Here is a 19,350-nt window from a genome sequence, read left to right on the forward strand (position 1 = left end):
GTCCCGACAGGCCAGGAGTGCCAGGAAAGGGCACACCCTGAAAGTACACGGGGTGCCTCTGCCACTGACACACATCCTCTGTCCTGGGCCAGCGGGGTCTTGGGCATCCCTCAGAGGTGCACTGAGAGGCAGGCTTTGCCCAAGTGATGGCGGAGTATGACGGCCAGTGGCTGTATGCGGGGGAAACAGCACACAAAATGTCCCAAATTGGCTGCAGAGTTAAAAACATCAACAAAGCAAATCCTCCTCTAGCAAGGAGGCTCACCACATTCGTTTGCATGTGCGTGGGTATCTGATAGCTGAGGATCAATGTGTCCTCCTTACTATCCTGATGGAAAGCCATTCATCACAACAGAATTGACCATGTCAGTACCTCAGTGAGGAGATGACAGAAGCAGAGGTTTTAATGGAGGAGGAGAAAGGGAAAGAGAAGAACCACTTTACTCTGAAAAATACTCTGACGGAGCCACGGCTGCCTCTGTCTCAGACGAAGATAGCATTTGCCGAAAATGTCAACAGATTGCTTCTTGAGTTGGAGTTGTGCAGACATCAAAAGCTTATTTTAACAGGGCATTTGCTTAAAATCACTTGGTTGGTTTAGGCATTTAGAATGTCTCTGACTATATAATTTGGATTAAGAGGTTCTTGTTGGGTTTTACTGATTTAGCATAAATCAGAAGGACATACTGGAATAGACCCCTTCACGTAACCAGGGCCTTTAGGCCATGAACGTAGTAAAATTTGCTCTTTGTTTGTGCTGCACTTTTAGGGGGTTCTTTTTTCTTTCTTTCTTTGTGGTTTTTTTTTTTTTTTTTTTTAACGCGGCTTAGTTGCTATGCGGAGGCTTAGCGCTCCTGCCTGGGGATCAGTTCCAGACTTTGGTTTGATTTGAAACAAGCCAAGCAAATTTGCCTGAATGTGATTTCAAAAGGTTTTCCTATTTCTCTCATCAGGAGGTTGAAGGAAGCTGGGAAGCAAGACACTATTTGAGTTCAAATAATGTCGGCCTGATTTTCTCAAGTATTTAGTACGATTCAGTAGACACGGTTCTGACGGACGACAACCAACCACTGCTGCGATGGCTCTCAGGACCAGGTCTTGGCAAGCTTCATTTCAAAAGACAGATTACTCACACTCAGAGATTTTCCCTCCATTTTTACTTTTCTTTCAGTCTTTTTCACTTTCTCCATATCACATTGACTAGATGTGACTCAAAAAGTTAATGGTAATTGGTCTCATCTTAATTTAGCAAAGAGAGAGGAAGAGAGGGAGAGAAATGAGTGTAATTTGCAGAACTCAGTGCAGGTCATTACAGGTGTGTTATATTCGTGTATTCATGAGCCCCCCGGGACAGACATGCTGCGATATCCAATAACTTTCTTAATGTGTAATTACACACCATCAGACTATAATTGATTAATTGAAAAGAGAATGTAGGCAGATGTGAGGGCAAGACTTCTGCTGCTCATTAAATGAATATGTCCTTGCTTCTCTTTAATAAGTTAAGTGGAACTACTCAAAAGCAATTAAGTCAGTAGTGAAATTCATTAAATTTTAAGTAATTATTGGTATTAAATTCTGTAATAAAATTCAAGACTTTGCACAGTTCTATTTCAAAAAGAAGTATGATCATTCTATGGGGCCAATTGAGCAGAATGAGGGTCCCAGAAAAAAACTACATCTTGGACTCACTGACATTTTGTATGAAAATCACCTGAGAGAGAGAGGGAGCTGGAAGGAGGGTTATGAGGGTCTCTGGAAGCTTGCTTTGCTTATCATCCTTAGAGTTAGTGTCTCATTTAAACCTAGGAAGGTCGTCATGTTTACAAAGCAATTCTTTCATTTAAAAATCTTAAATAGTTCAAAAAGAATGAAAAATTACATATTTCTAAATCTAATGCCTTGAGGACTACATCTGATACCTTCTCTAGTAGCTAAATTCAGACATATACATGAATATGGAGGCGCTGAATGCAGTTTGGAGAAAATTCTTTTCAGGCTCCATTCTCTTATTTGGGAAACAAACATGGACCACGATTGGGGTGGTGGGGAGGATGAGGTATACCATAGTTTAGAGAGGGAGCCCCAGAGAGTTCTCAGAACCCCAAGGTGGCTCCTCCATCTTCTGCCATTATTCATTCTGCCCAAGAAACTGGACAACTCAGAAATGTGTCAGAAAGGAGGTCCACTCAGCCAAGGCTGCGGCATTCCAGACATTCCTGACAACTCCCTAGACACAGGAGAGACCTTGCCGTCTGAGCTGGCTGTGGAAAAGTGCCCACAGGGAGCCACATGAGGACGGTTTGTTCATTCATTCATACCGTCGGTATTTCTTGAGCACCTATTCAAGGCCTATAGTAAGATGATTTTAGAAATACTTATGTTTATCTATATCTATCATCTACCTATACTATAAAGTAAGTATACAAAGAATTTATAAAAAACCACGGGGGATTCTGTGAAAATGCAGCTCACTTCACACCCACGCAAGATGATCGTATGCCCTGAACATGACGTGTGTGTATGTGTGTCGTGTTAGTCGCTCAGTTATGTCCGACTCTTTGCGACCCCGTGGACTGTAGCCCACGAGGCTCCTCTGTCCATGGGATTCTCCAGGCAAGAACACTGGAGTGGGTTGCCATTTCCTTTTCCAGGGGATCCTCCCAAAATCATGCTGACTGAATGATGGAAGAGATTGATGACATGGGCTTTGAGGAAAGCTTGACTGTGTGTGGCACTTGCATAAAGTTCCTTAATTTATGGAAACAGTTAAGAGATGTTAATGCATGGCCAAGATAAGCCAAAGAGATGCAACAATGACAGCAGCCTAGTGAAGGAGAACTGACTCCAGAATCTTTGTCTATTTCCAGGTCTCTTGCTCTAACCATTAGCATCCTTACCAGTCCAGTCATTCCTTTCTTGCAATAGAAAACTTAAAATGTAAACCTTTGTATTGCAGTCATTAAAAAAAAAACCAAAAGATTCAACCATGTATTTTAAAGTCGTACTTCCAAATCTAAAATTAACTTTATATGGTAAGTTTCACAATCTAAAAAGACATTATTGTACTTTCATTGTTTGCTGGGGCTAATACACTGGTGACATGAGGGCCCGTCTAGACGCAAGGCTATGGGGCTGTTTTGGGAGGTATGGTTCCCATAGTAGGTGTGGTGAGAGGCATTCCCACAGCAGACTGACCAGACACAGAGAGAGTAGGGAGATATGGAATTCTACCATTCCCTGAGGGAGGAGAGAAAGCATATTACATACACTCTCATTCCTGCTAGAAGGAAAATTCCAATCTTCACACACATTGTAATTTTAGAAACCATAACTAATGCTAAAGCTAAATTAGACTAAATAGGTGTATTAGGCTCAGAAGGAAAAAAAAATCAGGGCATGTGGAAAGATATTAGGTCTCGTTTTCTGTTTGTATGTTTTTCTGCTATAACAGGCAATTTATTGTCCCACAGCTCATTTTAATCTTAACATGACCTTGATAATCTGTGTAGGGTAGAGGCAGACCAGCAATTTCAAAGAGGAATTCTAACCAAGAGAGATGCTCTCCAGCTTTACCAGGTTCACTTAATGACATTTTGCTCACATTATTTTGGATTTTTTCTTTTCTTTTTTACAACTGCATCGAGTCCCCAGTGCATTCCAAACTATTAAATCAGACAAAGAAAAACTGATTTATCAAATAAGTAAGTGCCTAACTGATATACCCTGAAATTTATCAGTATATGAACAAAGAAGATGCCCAAACAAGTGGGTGATGGTGTTTACTTCCTAAAGAAGAGTAGAATTTAAATAGTCAGTTAATTAGGAAAATCAGGGAATGTGGGATTATAAGAAATTTTATTTTGGGTTTTAACTAGCAAACCCTCTTTGTGTAAGACTATTTTACCCCAAAACCATTTAATATTAGTCTAATACTCTATCTTAGTAAAGACAGTAAACTCAGTAAGATGTTTTTTCTTTATGAAGATCTTGAAAATCTTTAGGGTCATTACTAGAAAAATACCAGTTATCCTTCTAGAGTCCTGTACACGTGCAAGGTGTAAAAGAGTAAGCTAAATTCACACAATCAAAACTATATGTCGTAAAAATTTTCTCTTTATTTTTAAAAAGCAAGGAATTGAAATATTCCTGTGAGTTTTATTTATTGGCAATTCCTTCTCTCTCTTGAAAGTTAAATACAAAAAGAGGCAGGGGGCTTATTCTTTTTACTAGTAACTTTTTACTGAGGCTTATTATATACCAAATACTTTATATATATTATTTCATTTAGCTGTTACAGACACTCTAAATGGTGTGTACAGCTATTATTTCTGTTTTACAGCTACAGAAACCAACCTTCCCAAGGCCACAAAGCTGGTCACCACCCAGCCAGGTTGGTGTAACTCCAGGGCACGTAATCTGCACTGCCTCTGTGCAATTCTCTGAGAGGAGGGGTTCTCACATTCTTGTGAAGGGAGACTCTATGCCTCTTTAACTCAAATTTAAGAGCCTTCTTCCCCCAGTGTGTGTTTTTACAGTGAAATCACACTGATCCCTGAATCATTCTGGATCACAGCTCAGTTTCTTGCTTCTACTTTGCTCTCACTTTTTCCCATTGCACACAACTAGCTACTTACTCAATTATGACTCTTACCCAAAATCTAAATTTATAAGAAAATTGGCTGGAGATGAAATCTTTGCCAGTTATTTATATTAACATGGTCATAAGAACTTGATGACCAATATTTTTGGACAGTCATCTGCAGTCTCTTTCTTGCCTTTCCAGCTGTGAGAAGCATTTGTCCTCATCACAGTGTACCTAGACTTCTATCTGCCTTCTAGAAGCCTCACCACTCCCATTCTCCAAGGGGTGGAAGCACGGCTTTCATAACTGTGCTTCATTGCTCAGGTTCCTAATACAGATCCCCATAGCCTAAAACACCAAGTGTAAAATTAGCTGCCTTGCTCTCACTGTTTTTATTATCTGACCATAACCTACTGAGTTAACTATTCTCACCACTCACACAATGATGCCAGGCAGTGTCTCAATGGCCCCCCTGTACTCCATGCTCACCTCGCTCCCATCATTGTACCAACAGCCTCCTCTTCCTCTGTGGTATACTTCCTTTCCCCATCTACCCTACAGGAACCAGCCCAGACCCCACATCCCCTGAGGATCTACTCCTGATGACTCCAGCTCACCATCTCTTCCCCATTAAATGAACTTTTACTTCCTTTTTGTACACATAATACTTTAATATGTATTTCTATTCTCTAATTATACAACCCCATCTGGCACTTTAATCAACATTGGAAGTTCATTGTTCACACCAGCACAGTTTGCATATAAATGCCTAACGAGAAGGATCCACATCTTACACCATCTTTTAAGCACAGCACTTAGGACAGAGTAGGTACTCAATAAATGCATCTTGATTGGAAGACAAATGTCTTCAAAATCTAGGTCATATACACACCCATAACCACTTACTCATATTAATTCCACTTTCTGGGATGTGTCTATGACACTAAATATTCAGGTTTTTAGAAAAGGTTTTAAATATTTATAGATATTGCATTGAATTATATATATATATATATATATATTGTTTCATGCAAATTACACAGAAGAAATTACAGATGTAAGAAACTATCCAGACCAAACACACCAGAGAATATATCCCTTGAGAAAAGGACTTTGGGGTTTGAATTATCAAGACCAGCTGTCTCCACTGATGCCACTCAATTTTTAACTTGGATGATTTGATGACAGTCAGAACATTGTTTAAAAATAAAAGTGCTAAGGAAAAATGAAAATTTCACTACAATTTTATTTTTCCATGTTACTTATTTTTATGTGTTCATATATAAACATCAAATTATGTTTTGATATTTACATCAAATACTGCATAAATGATTGAGATGTGTTAAATGCCATAGGCTCATAAGCACTTCTGTAATGCTCCAGTCTATTTTCATTTTCTTTTATGTATGTATCGACATTTCTGCATGGGATATATGTTTGCTTCCATATATTGTATTTTGTATGTGTATATACACAATGATATCACATATTGTCAAGATGCAAGCTATCTGGCAAGTATATAAATATTTCTCTAAGCCAAAACTAGTGTTTATACTCTTTTTGTCCTAACAGTTATCAGACAATTTAAAAATTAAAAAACATCACTGTGTGAAATGGCTACATAATGGAGACCCCAAAGTGTTTCATATATGTTAATAATCAGGATATCTCCCCGTGAAGGTCTTATCAGAGCATATGCTCAATATTTAAATATTGCCTCCCTTCCTATCTCAGGCTCTGACATTTAAAAATGTTTATGTGGTTTTTTTCCCCTTCCGTGTTCACACCAAGAAGACTATAACAGATTCTGCTGCAATATCAGAATCAGATTCAAATTTTCCATTCAAAGGAAACTAAACTATATTGAGATCTGAACACTATAAAACAGCAGAGTATTTCACACAGTTAAATTTAGGGTATAATTCGGTTGATATCCTGAAGGTGGATTACAGATTCAAAGTGCAGGGAATGTATGTGTCTATGTGTATTCGTCTCTTCTCCAGATTGGGAACCTCTCTAAGAGATGATAGTGTTGGTGATGAGGATGGGTTAAAAAAAATCCCAATTTATTTAAAAAACCCATACTTTATCCTAATGAAATCTACAGCTTGTTCTGTTGAGAAAGTGTGAGAGAGAGAGAAGGCATTGCTTCTCCACCAATGTATTTTCATGGATATTTAAGAGAAATACTGATGGATATACAATCCAACGTAGAACATTAAGCAATTTTCTCAATAGTTAAGGCAGAAGTACTGCTTATTATTTTAAACCTGATTTACTGAGAGTATGTCTAAACTGGCTCAATATTTCACTTGAAGTTATGAACAAAGCCATCTATCAGCTCCACTGAAAGGCAAGTATACAGCAGTCAAATTCTCAGCCAAGACAACAGGCCCACCCTCCGCTCCACTTTGTCCGTGGCCCATGAACAATCCAGACCCAACCTTAAGCATTTTGTTTTTATCTGAACTAGAACCAGGAGAATATGTTATTTCATGTATTCATCCAACAAATAATTTTTGAGTACCTACTTCCACAGTTCATAGAATCTATATCACCACTGATTGTTAAGATGCTATTCTTTTATACCAGCAGGGAAAAACATTGCCAATTTTTAAAAAATGACAGGTCATCAATTATACCACGAAATCCCATTTCTGAGATGTAGACATGTTGGGGGGTGCATCATAAAATACGGGGTGGGCAGGCACGGTTGTCAAGGGTACAGTGAGTAAAGACGAAGGTCTTGTCTCGCAGAGTTCTGAGCCAGGGGAGCCTTGTCTGGAATTAAAGGAGGGCATCTCAACTTCTGGTTGAATATGGCTAGGGAGGAGAAGCTAAGAAGAGAGCTCTCCAGGAAAGTCCAATGCCTCAAACCAGAAGAGCAGAGAGTGTGCAAAAAACATGGCCACAAAAGGCATTCCAAGCCAAATGCAGTGGGAAAATACATTAAAGACCTTATCTGCAGCTTCACCATGGTCTTTTTCTTTCTTCTTCTCTTAAAATTCCCTCTCACCAGTCCCCCATCACCTCCACATCCCCATCTCCAATGTTTTGCCTCCTTTATTACTCATGTATGTCATTCTTCTCAAGTCCAGATATTTTTTATTCCTTTTCCTTTTTCTCCCAAGAGACTTTCGTTAGCTTGTTCTAGCCACAAACCAAGCATATGACTAAATATGATTAATATTATTTCCGGCTGGTTTCTTGGGCACCTTTATATTGATAATTAATATCCTGTCTGGTTTTCTGGTTTTGTTTGATATATGATCTAGAGTTTCTATCAAGCCATCAGAGGTGAATTCTCTTTGGTACTTTAGGTAATAGTTCAGTCTTAGCAATTAAAACAATGAAGGAAAATGTCACTGACACTTATCTCCAGTATGCTAACTTGATGGCCAGAGGTCTTGAAGGCAAGATCAGTTTAAACCTGGTTTACCAGGTTCATCCCAAAGAATACAACTCCACCAAATCAAAAGAGGCCAAGTTTTTTTGAAATGGCTTTACTGATCATAAAAAAATAAAAATCTTCAAAAGAAGATTTAACATTTATCAAATACCATCTATTGCTGTCAGATTTTAAAAAAACCCACTCAAAAGCTTATTACACACTGAAAGTTATATTTTCTACAGACTACCAAATTTAAAAATATATACTTTGGTTCCTTTCCCTACAATTTAGTACTCACTGGAAATTCTCAAACACTGACATGCCTTTCTGAATAAACTCCCCTTCCTAACATTCCCACAGATGTTCCTTCTGGATTCAGAATTCTACCAAAGAACCGTTACCATAAAGAAGCCAGAAAGAGTGATTCTGGATTGATTGCTTAATTCATCCCACAAACATAGATTGGACCCTTTCTCTCACCCACGGATGGAAGAGTATATCAGACCTGGTCCCTACCTTGAGAAGCTGGCAGTATTTTGGCCTGAGCACAGGTCACAGAGATGTGAATCAAATCAGGCTCTGCAATCTGTCACTACATCTCCTCCCATCTCCCAGAGCAAGGAATGTAACATCTCCAATTCGTAATTCCCCCCTCCATGAAATGATAATAACAATGTGTGTGCCATGCTGTGCTAAGTGAATTTATTCATGTCCGACTCTTTGAGACCCTGTGGACTGTATCCCTCCAGGCTCCTCTGTCCATGGGATTCTTCAGGCAAGAATCCTGGAGTAGGTTGCTGTGCGCTTCTCCAGGGGATCTTCCTGACACAGGGATCAAACCTGTGTCTCTCTTACATCTCCTGCATTGATTGGCAGGTGAGTTATTTACCACTAGCACCATCTGGGAAGCCCTGATAATAACAATACATACTAGCAAAGGTATAGAGCATACAGGGTCTCAAAAAGGGTCTGTAAAGACCAAGCACAGTGGCACACTGGAGGCACCCCACAAAGGATGGTTTCTTGTCTCTTTCCCTTAACAAGCTTATCAGAGGCACATTCATTTGCTATTGCAGATACTTCCATGTGTAAATTATATTTTCCTTTGCTTTGCATTTATTTTCTTAATAGTTGCCTATTTCTAAGATTAACAATTGTACTATTAAATGGGAAGGCAAGATGAAGGGGTCTTGGACCCCATAGAATCTTCTTTGATAGTTTTTTTAAAGCTTAGCTCTAAGAATTATCTGCATGATATACCTTGTTCCTTTTCATTGTTCACAAGGAAATTTCATGGCTTTGGCTTGCAAATATTCATACTCAAGACTTTCAGATAATCAATTGCTAGAAAATTCAGTCAGTGGTATTCTATGATGTGCTAGTAAGTAGACAACCTTGAAAGAAATAATCTTAGTTACAACAACCTCAATGGAATGCCAAGTGTTTGCCAAATACTGTTCTAAGCATCTTGCGGGTATTCATTCATTCAGACCTCACACCAACCCTACCAGACAGATATGATTGTTCTCCCTATTTCACAGACAAGGACATGGACAGAGAGATATGTTCAGTGACTTGCCCAAGGTCACAAAGCCAGTGGGGGAAGTGAAGGAGCTTCCTGAATTTAAACCAAATAGTCCGGTTCAAGAGTCCAAGCTCTTCAACCTAACACCATACTATTTTGGGGAGGTTTTAAATCCTTCTTTGAAAATTACCCTAACATTACAGTACCTTACAAATCAGAAACATTTGCTGTGCAGCCAGTAGGGATCTGTAGTGTTCTTGACATAAATATAGGCAAGTGAGTGGATGTTCAAGAGTTTCTCTGAAGTTTTGTCTTAAATTAAAATATTTAATTTTAAATATTTTATGGGCTTCTACAAACCCAACTGGGAAGAGACTCTAGTAGAGAAGAAAGGCGGGTGCTTCCAGCATCTGCCTTAAGATTTTGCTTAAATTAATGCTACTTTCTAGATCCTTTCTGTTAATAATAAAACTAAGGCTTATTGAACTTTTACTCAGTATATGTCAGGCATAGTAAGTGCTTCATATACATGATCTCACTTATTCCTGAAAACAAACCGATGAGGCAGTTACTATATTTATCTTCATTGTATTGATAAAAGCACTGAGGCTCAGGGAAACTTGACCAGCTTGCACAGCTGGTATGTCTGCAGAGCAGGGCTGGGACACCCACTCTTACCTGAAAAACACACGGTCCTCCGTGTCTCTCTCAAGAACCACTGTGATGTACTGTTCATGTAGGTCAACATGAACACCAAACCATATGCCTCTTATCTTTTTTGTGCAATGGCCCCAAACTGGTAAAGGCAAAGATCTCCATGCCTTGGAAAAGGGAGCTTACAGGGGACCAGGGGTCTCCAATTAAATCTCATCCTAAGAAAAGTACCTACACCAGAGCAGAAGCAGGGGAACTCCAGCCTTCCTGCAGCTTCTGTCCCAAAGAAAGAAACTAAAAAGAGACAGTTAAAGTATGATTTGCCTGGGTGGTAAGTGAGGGAGACAGTCTTTGTGGGAGAGGGTCTTTGTACAGGAGAAGAAAAGGCTCTGAATCACAAGACCATGGCAGTCATGGGAGCCAAAGGGCTAAAAAGAGAAAGAGAGAAGCAGCAGGGCCAGCTGGAAAGAGGGTGAAACAACAGCACAGATGGAAACAGGAATGTGAGGGGAAATAGGACAGCTCAGGCAGAATCCACTCTTCTGCCTGTGTTAATGTCTGGATGGTCTAGATGGAGAATGTATTGGGGCCACCTCTAGCAGAACTACTCCTTGCTTAGTCTAAGATTGGTCCTCTCCTCTCTAAAAAGTTTTAGTATTCTAAAAACATTAGTTCAGAGAACCCTTCAGAGAACACCAGAATAGCTCTAGACTACAGGGGTCAGGAGCAGGGGTGGTGAGGGAGGGGAAAAAAAAAAAGGTTGAATAGGCCAACTCTCTCTAGACAGCAACCAATCCCTGGGGATTTCTGGGTCATTTTACACCTTTGGGGTTTTTACAATGACTATTTCAGGAAACGGGTACACAGCATACTACATACGCATAGGTCATATGATATTTTATTTGATGTTATGGGAGTCCAAGTGTGTTACCATGAATTTTAATTCTCAATGCCTGGGCTGCTCAGCTGTAACATCAAAGAAACAGTGTGTCAAATCAAGTTGAACCAGGGCATGTATCTGGCTTTCTGCTAGACTAGCAGCATTAAGGGAGGTCTTCGGCCAATTATACCTATTTTGAAAAGCCTATCAAGTTTCACGTGAAATGTGGCTATTTCTATCATCCTTTTGAAGGTTCTCATTGAGATTCCATAATCTAGCTAGAAAGTCCTAGCAATAGCTAATATCTGACAGCAATCCAGAATTCCCCCTCACTGCTGTGATGAAGTCAACATGTACTGGTAAGATGGGCTGGGTTGCAAAGAGATCTTAATTTTTTTGCTTGTAGAAATGTATTTCTTACATTTAATTTTAAATTTTAATCATAAATTTTGTCCTATTTTCTTGCCCATGTAAGCTTCAGTTCAGTTCAGTTCAGTCGCTCAGTCATGTCTGACTCTTTGTGACCCCATGAATCACAGCACACCAGGCCTCCCTGTCCATCACCAACTCCCAGAGTTCACTCAAACTCATGTCCATCGAGTCGGTGATGCCATCCAGCCATCTCATCCTCTGTCGTCCCCTTCTCCTGCCCCCAATCCCTCCTAGCATCAGGGTCTTTTCCAATGAGTCAACTCTTCGCATGAGGTAAGCTTAAAGAGATCTTATTTTTAAATAAATACATTTAAAACCAGGGGTGTATGAGAACTATTCTATATTGAATGGATAAACAACAAGGTCCTCCTGTGTAGTAAAGAGAATTACATTCAATATCCTGTGATAAACCATAATGGAAAATAATATAAAAAAGAATGTATATATACATAAGTGAATCACTTTGCTGTACAACATAAACTAATACAATATTGTAAATCAACTATACATCAATTTTTAAAAAGAAAGATAAATAAAACAATAAAACCAGGGGTCTAACAGTAAAGAAAATAAAGTCATCACTAGCACTGTGGCATGTCTTTCACCTTAAGGGTTTTTAACACTCCATCTGACCATCCAAGCCTCACAGAGTTGTGCTGAGCAGGGAGGGAAGAGCGCACTGCATAACCAAGAGTCATTTGTTTCATGTATTCCTAATCCCAAAGCTCCAATTCCCAATTTAATCAGTCTCAATGGATTCTTTCTAGCCAGATAAGCGGTGTGCTAATCTTTACCAAAAAAAAAAAATGTTAAACCAAACAAAAAAGCATATGTTTCACAATACTTCAGCAGAATAAAAGGGTGGAGTGGGTAGAGGGTAAAGGGGTAGATGAAGCAAGATTAATAGTTGATAACTGTTAGTACATGGACATTTGTTTTATGACTCTCTACTTTTGTATGTTAGGAATTTTCCATAATAATTTTTTAATCCACAGAAGTACTAGGGATTTCCAAAAGTAAAATTACTAAAGTCTAGACTTGATAGGATGGTGTCAGTTATTTGTGTGTGCTTATTCACTCAGTCATGTCCGACTCTTTGCGACCCCATGGACTGTAGCTTGGCAGGCTCTGTCCATGGAATTCTCCAGGCAAGAATACTGGAGTGGGTTTCATTTCCTTCTCCAGGGAATCATCCTGACTCAGGGATCAAACTCCTGTCTCCTGTGTCTCCTGCATAGCAGGCGGATTCTTTACCCACTGAGCCTTTAACCCAAATATAAGACAGTTATTTGCTGCTGCTAAGTTGCTTCAGTCGTGTCCAACTCTGTGCGACTCCAGAGACGGAAGCCCACCAGGCTCCCCCGTCCCTGGGATTCTCCAGGCAAGAATACTGGAGTGGGTTGCCATTTCCTTCTCCAATGCATGAAAGTGAAAAGTGAAAGTGAAGTCACTCAGTCGTGTCTGACTCTTAGCGACCCCATTTCCTCTGCAAATGGACCAGCCTGCCAGCTCACTCTGTATCCTTCAGCTTCCTTCACTTCAGTCAACTTAATTGCCAACTGAGATGTGAGTTACTCGATCTGAACTTTCTCACCTCCTTGCCTTTGCACATGTTATTTCCCTCTGCTGGGAATGACCCTTATACCCCAGCTCCAACTACAAAAAAATCCAACCCTGGAAGGCCTATTATCAAAAGTATCCTTGGTTAAGTCTCTAATTACAACATGTGGAAATAATCTCTTCCTCCTTTGTACTCCAGAACTTTGTTGGTGCTCTCTTGGGCCACAGCTCATTGTGTAACAATAATAATCATGAAATAAAGAAGGAGCATGACCACAGCAGCCAATATGTACTGAAAGTTACTGTGTACCAGGCACGTTAAATGTGTCATCACTTTCAATCCTGACAGTACCCTTTGAGGCTATTACCTTTTAGTATCACATTTTACAGATGAAGATCCGAAATGCAGAGGTCCATGAGGCACAATGGTGATCCAATATGATATGATGTCAGATGTGTCACCATAAATGTTAAGCCTTTGTGCCCATGATCCTTCACTATACCATCAGAGCAATATGGTATAAATCAGACAAAATTCTAACTTCCAGGAAGACTGGAGAGCCCATGTTCCTGATGACTACAATACTGACTATCCTTGTTCTTCCTACTGAATTTAAGCTCCTTCAGGGAAGGGACTGTCTTTCTCTATTTCTGTCCCTTACAAACACTGTCTAGCATAATGCCTTATACATAGATGCTCAGTAATGTCTTCTTAACTGAACTCTGAATTAATACAGAGCAGTTCTGCTTAGAGGTAAGATCCAACTCTTATAATCCACCTCTCTGCCTCACAAGGAAATCAGATGGACAAAGCAGCCCACAGAACTGCCCAGCATCTCTCCTCTCCACCAGCTTTATATACAAGGCCACAAAACTAAAATAGTTTTCACCTTCCTTCTCCTTACACTGGCATTGTAAATGACCAGAAAGAATTATTTCCTGATGCTATTTCTATTTAGCCTCCCAACTAAGGGGCTTCCCACGTGGCTCAGTGGTAAACAATCTGCCTGCCAATGCAGGAGACGCAACAGATGCAGGTTTGATCCCTGGGTTGGGAGGATCCCCTGGAGGAGGAAATGGCAATCCCCTCCAGTATTCTTGCCTGGAAAATCCCATGGACAGAGGAGCCTGGTGGGTTACAGTCCATGGGATCTCAAAGAGTCAGATATGACTTAGAGACCGAGCAGACACCCGTGCACACACGTATGCACTCCCAACTAAGGGCATCTCCCCCTTTCCTCTGCAAAACTGCCACCCTCAACAGCCTAAGGAAAAGCCAAAAGGAATCAGACTGTCCAGGTAATGATCCGTAATCTGGAGCTAAAGAAGATAGGCTGCTTTCCCCTTCCCCTTTCAGACTTCCTAAACCTAGTTTCTTTCCAACCAAATTACACCACACTGGTTTCTGCACATCTTTGACTATATTTTGACCTTATTCCTGAATACACTGACGCTCTCTGTATTCTCTGAACTGCTCCGAAGAACACTTGGGCTCAGTTCTTACCTAAGGTGCTGCTAGGTCTTACCAAGGTGGCTTTCATGAACTGAGTGAGTACTGACTAACAAGAAGGTATAAGCTCCTGGTATGATCGAGGCCTTCCTCCCATTCTGGCTCTTAATCCAACTCCAACCATCAGTATGAGCATTTTAATAGGGGAAATAAGAAGGACTTCCAGTCCCAAAAGAATGAAGCAATAATGGTAAAGGGATCAGCAACAGAGTTGTAATTTAGGACAAGTGTTGGTCACCAAAGCTGGCTCTAAATGCTGCCTCCTCTGGGCTCTCATAAGCTATGTTGCTGTATTGTTTTTGATTTTTAAAGATTTTTTTTTGGACCATTTTAAAAGTCTTTATTGAATTTGTTACAATACTGCTTCTGTTTTACGTTTCAGTTTTTCTGCCACAGGGGTCTTAGCTCCCTGACCAGGGATCGAACCTGCACCCTTGCATTCGAAGGCAAAATCTTAACCACTGGACCACAAGGGAAGTCCCCCGTGTTGTTATATTGTTCAGGGAAGGGATATGAATTCCCCACATTGTCTTTTACTGTAAGTTATTTGCTTTGGTCATAAGCTTAGACAGACCAGCAAAATACCCTGAGGAGTGTGTGTGTGTGTACACATCTATTTATGAAGTGGTAGATGGGGCCACAGTGAATTGTGATATATCAAATAATATGCACATTTTATCTTATCTCACTCATCTTGACAGCCTTGCATTTTCAAAACTAATAAGAAAACATAAGGAAACTGCTGCACAATCACCAAGCAAGGAATCTTGGCCACCAAGCTAAACATCTAGTCATTTGTGTTGCACGTTAGGTGTGAAGGCACACATCATAGTTTGAGGTTTAAATGGGCAAATCAGTACCTACAGGAAATCGACAGTTGCGTGGCAAATTTTTCTTTCAGCCAATGCTTTCTTTGTCAGTGCCTTCTGATTACACATACTTGTGCATTCTAGGCATCGCTTCTACTTTGCTTTTGTTTAGGTTACTTAATATTCCTCCTCTTCCAACAAGCAGAGACTGGGGATATGGGAAGGAGGGCAGAGATCATCAACGGTCAGTAACAGAGTCAGAGGCTATGTCCTGTCTCCCTGGCCAGGACACTTTCTGTCAGGAGCTGTGGGCCAGAGGGTTAACCTTCCAGCCATGTGTCCCTGATCACCTGGGAACCCAGAATAATCCATTCCCTTGATGCTTTCTCCCAAGAGCCATCATCATCCCTCAAAGAGCTCCCCCACTTTCTAAACCCACGCCTGTTATAGTGAACTGCACAGGAGGGCAGACTCACCCTCAAGCTAAGAAAAGCCCTCTGGAGCAGGGCTTGCAATCTTCTTTTACAGTCTTTTAAATTTGCCCTAAGCTGCACTGAGAAAACTCCAAGGACTTCCTCTCTTATGAAGGAACAAATCTCTTTCACAGAGAAGCATAACTTCTCAGAGATTCATAACCAGCCAAACACCATCGCTTCTCTTGCAGCTGAAAAAAATTACGTTTCTCCTTGGAGAAATAAGCTCACTTGTTTTTTCACTCTATTAATTTTTTTCTCTTATCACAAGAAATTATGGTGACCAAAATAAAGTATTTCTAATAGCTACTAGAAGGACAAAGATTGCACTGATTTCTCGAAACTACTGGCAATACAATACTCTATTTAAGCACATCAATGACTAAACATATATTTTCTCTAAAGATAGCTGGAAAAGATGTTCACATGTATGTTTTACTTTCTCCAGTATAAACTGACCACAATCTGGACTCAAGCACATTTGTTTTTCCAGTAAATAGGAAAAAAGTAAAATATGGCATATTACTATAAACAGTATCTCTAAAAAGAAGCAAGCTATCCCCCAAAGCATTTTAATACCAAAACACAGAATAAATGGCCCCTATGGTCTTCTGCTAGAAAACCAGAGTTACAGAGTGAAACACTAAAATGGAAATAAGTGAAAAGGGTTTCCCCGAAATAGGTAACACTAGCAACCCTGGAAGTTTAAGAGCCCTGGGATAAAATACGAGGTGAGTTAAAATTTCAGGAAAAAATTTCATTTATAAGCAGTAAATTTGCCTGCAGATTGATTGGTCAAGGGACGACACACACAGTAAGTGATGCTACCGTAACCATGCAGACTGTGGAGGGGGAAGGAGTTTCTTACTGTCAACATCTAGCTACTGTGGCTAGAACGAGTAAGAACTGTATTTTCCTCTCTTCTCCTGCTCTTTGGACATTTTATTTTTAATGAATAGTTGGTATCAGAGCTAAGTCCAAAGACTCTTACATGTGCGATTTCCTAATGTGTTCCGCCAAAAAACTAAACAGAAATGAGACTACCTCAGAATCTTACAAGTGAGCATCCTCATTCTCTTTCAGTGTTTTCATTTAGTTGGAGCAAATGTTTTGCTTTAATGCAATTGAAAAGAAAAGAACATTTAGGGACAACATAGCTAGATTCCTCATAAAGCTTCATTTTCAAAAGCAGTGTTTGAACCTCTAAATAAATGACAATTCATTCTCTGTTTACTTTAGGTAAACAGAAAATGCATTGCGGAGCACTCGTTTTCAAAAGCTAATCAAGAACATTAGGTCCCAACAGATTCATTTAATAGAAATATAATAGGCATTCCTGCTCTCTTTTCATCTTGTCTCACTGTAAATGCTAAAATGAACAGCAAATTAACCCTGCGTTGGAACAGAGTCCCTGTCACAGCTGAGATCCTCTCTCTCACGACTTGGAAACATCCCCGCATCCTGTCGCTGCTTTGACTTCTACATAGGAGAGACGAAAGCGCCTGATTGAGTTTGGCAAGAGAGTGCAGGAATACTTGAATTCTAAAGGGAGTACTGCGTGTCAACTCTGCTATCTTTCCTAGCAGAACAAAATATTACCATGTTGTCGCCTAAAATAGTGTACAATTAGGAAGTAGGAGGAGGGAAGGGGGAGGAATTGTTGTGTTTTTTTTTTTTTTCTCTCTCCAAGCTTACATATATCAACTGTCTTTCTCTATATTTTTAACTTTACTAGCCATTCTCCAAATGGCTGCTAATCAACTACTATACAGAACAAACTAATAAAGACAGGGCCATCCAAGCTCTATAATCAGATATAAAAGATGTGCAAACAATTTGAGATCTTATACTTCATATTCAGTGATATCAGAATTAGCAGTAAGAACTCTATACAGAAAAACTATAATACTTCAAAAATTATGTAATAATGAACAAACCCTTTCAAAAACTGTTTTCACTGTGCTAAAGTAACATTCTAGACTTGTTGTAAGTATGTTATTCTTACAAGTAGTTCGCAGTTATTCTTGAAGGCAAGCCTTGGAGTTTCCTTAGCATAGTGCTGCTGGGGAAAATTTTCAGCATGTCCATCTTCATCTCTAGCCTGAAGGGAAATATAATGGCCTATTTAGGGACTTACAAATAATGGAAGAAAAAAAAGCTAAAAGCATAACAGCTCAGATCATTAAACAAACGGGAATCCAGAAATCACAACATCATTAAGAAATTTGTTTAAATACGCAGTACGCCTTTTAGATATCAAAATTTGGGATTTATTTTTCTTCACATAGTTCAGTTTGAACATGCAAATTCATTGTGGTGTAATATTTTAAATGACATGAAACAAAACAAAATCAAATAATTTTGCTGAAAATTACCACCACTTCAGACTTCCAGTGACTTTTTTTTGCACATTTAGGATTATATGACATACATACGTGTTTAAACTTTTTGGCATGCTTAAGCAATCTGTAGATAATGCACTTTAAAAAAATTGTAATAGCAAGGCCATAAGAAAAGCAATTTGCATAGTTATATTTTGCATTGTCATACTATTAGAGATATACTGATTCCCCTCAATTTTTAAATAAAGATCTGAAAGGAGCAATGATCTAGTAAGAACAATGATTCTTAAATCAAATGCAGTAAAAATAAAAAAGATTTAATTAAGAAGCTGCATTAAAAGTTACTGGTTATTTTCATCTACACTGTTAATTAAGAAAGCTGAAGTTTAAATGGAGACATTAACAGAACCCATTAGCAATACCCCTTGCATACAGTCTTCCCTTTCTAATCTCCATCAGTTTCTGGTTTGGAGTTGGAGAGAAGAAAACGGGTAGGTGAAAGGAGGCGTGTCCGCAGCGCACTCATTAAACCATCCATTTGGGTGACACTTGCACTCCGCTCTGCTCTCCTCTTATCGCAGCCCTAACTGCTCTCTCTTTCCTGGCCCTTCTGAAATTCACAGCTGAGCTGTCTCCCTCACATATGGCTTGCATATAATTATGCATATTCCATTTTGCACTGCATTAAAATGATGAGCTCCTGGCTCCCTGCCAGCTGATTTTAAAAAGCCCAAGTGAAGTAGGAAAAAGGAGAGAAACACAGGGAGAGCCGCACAGGAAGCAGCAGGTAGTTCTGTCTGCTGTCTCTTTAGATAAAATGTATGTCTGGCACCGGGGGAACAGCTGAGAACTACCTGTTGTGATGTATGGATTGAGGGGGAGAAAACAATGAGCATACGTCGGCACAGAGCGGTGGCAGCGCCGAGTAGTGTTTCTCTGTTAATGGCGTGAAAGCTGCCCCTGACAAGCACCACTCAGAGCTCTCAGCTAGACTAGGGATTGTCATTTTAGAAAGGGATCCCTATTCTGTACATGTTAGAAGGGGCAGCTTGTCTTTAATAAAGGCTTCTGCTATTTATTGCAGGGAAGGAACTGATGGAATTTGCAAGTGGACTGTCATGGTAGGAATACTGGGATTACAATAAGTATTTTTGAGATTTACAAACATCTCTGGGATTTTGTACCCTTT

The 19,350-nt window shown here is 39.7% G+C and overlaps 1 protein-coding gene across 2 annotated transcripts in view; it reads right to left on the minus strand.

Annotated features, from left to right (window-relative positions):
* SOBP (sine oculis binding protein homolog) overlaps nt 1–19,350 on the minus strand; it is a 146,881-nt gene that overhangs the window by 31,659 nt on the left and 95,872 nt on the right. The window contains exon 5 of one of the 2 annotated variants that reach the window (NM_001101170.2): nt 17,825–17,920. The exons of the other annotated variant lie outside the window; for it this stretch is intronic. Coding sequence (NP_001094640.2) covers nt 17,825–17,920 — 96 coding nt within the window. The remainder of the gene's footprint in view (nt 1–17,824; nt 17,921–19,350) is intronic. 2 annotated transcript variants of the gene reach the window in all.

This window comes from Bos taurus, chromosome 9 (assembly GCF_002263795.3).
Source record: "Bos taurus isolate L1 Dominette 01449 registration number 42190680 breed Hereford chromosome 9, ARS-UCD2.0, whole genome shotgun sequence".
Taxonomy (NCBI): Eukaryota; Metazoa; Chordata; class Mammalia; order Artiodactyla; family Bovidae; genus Bos; species Bos taurus.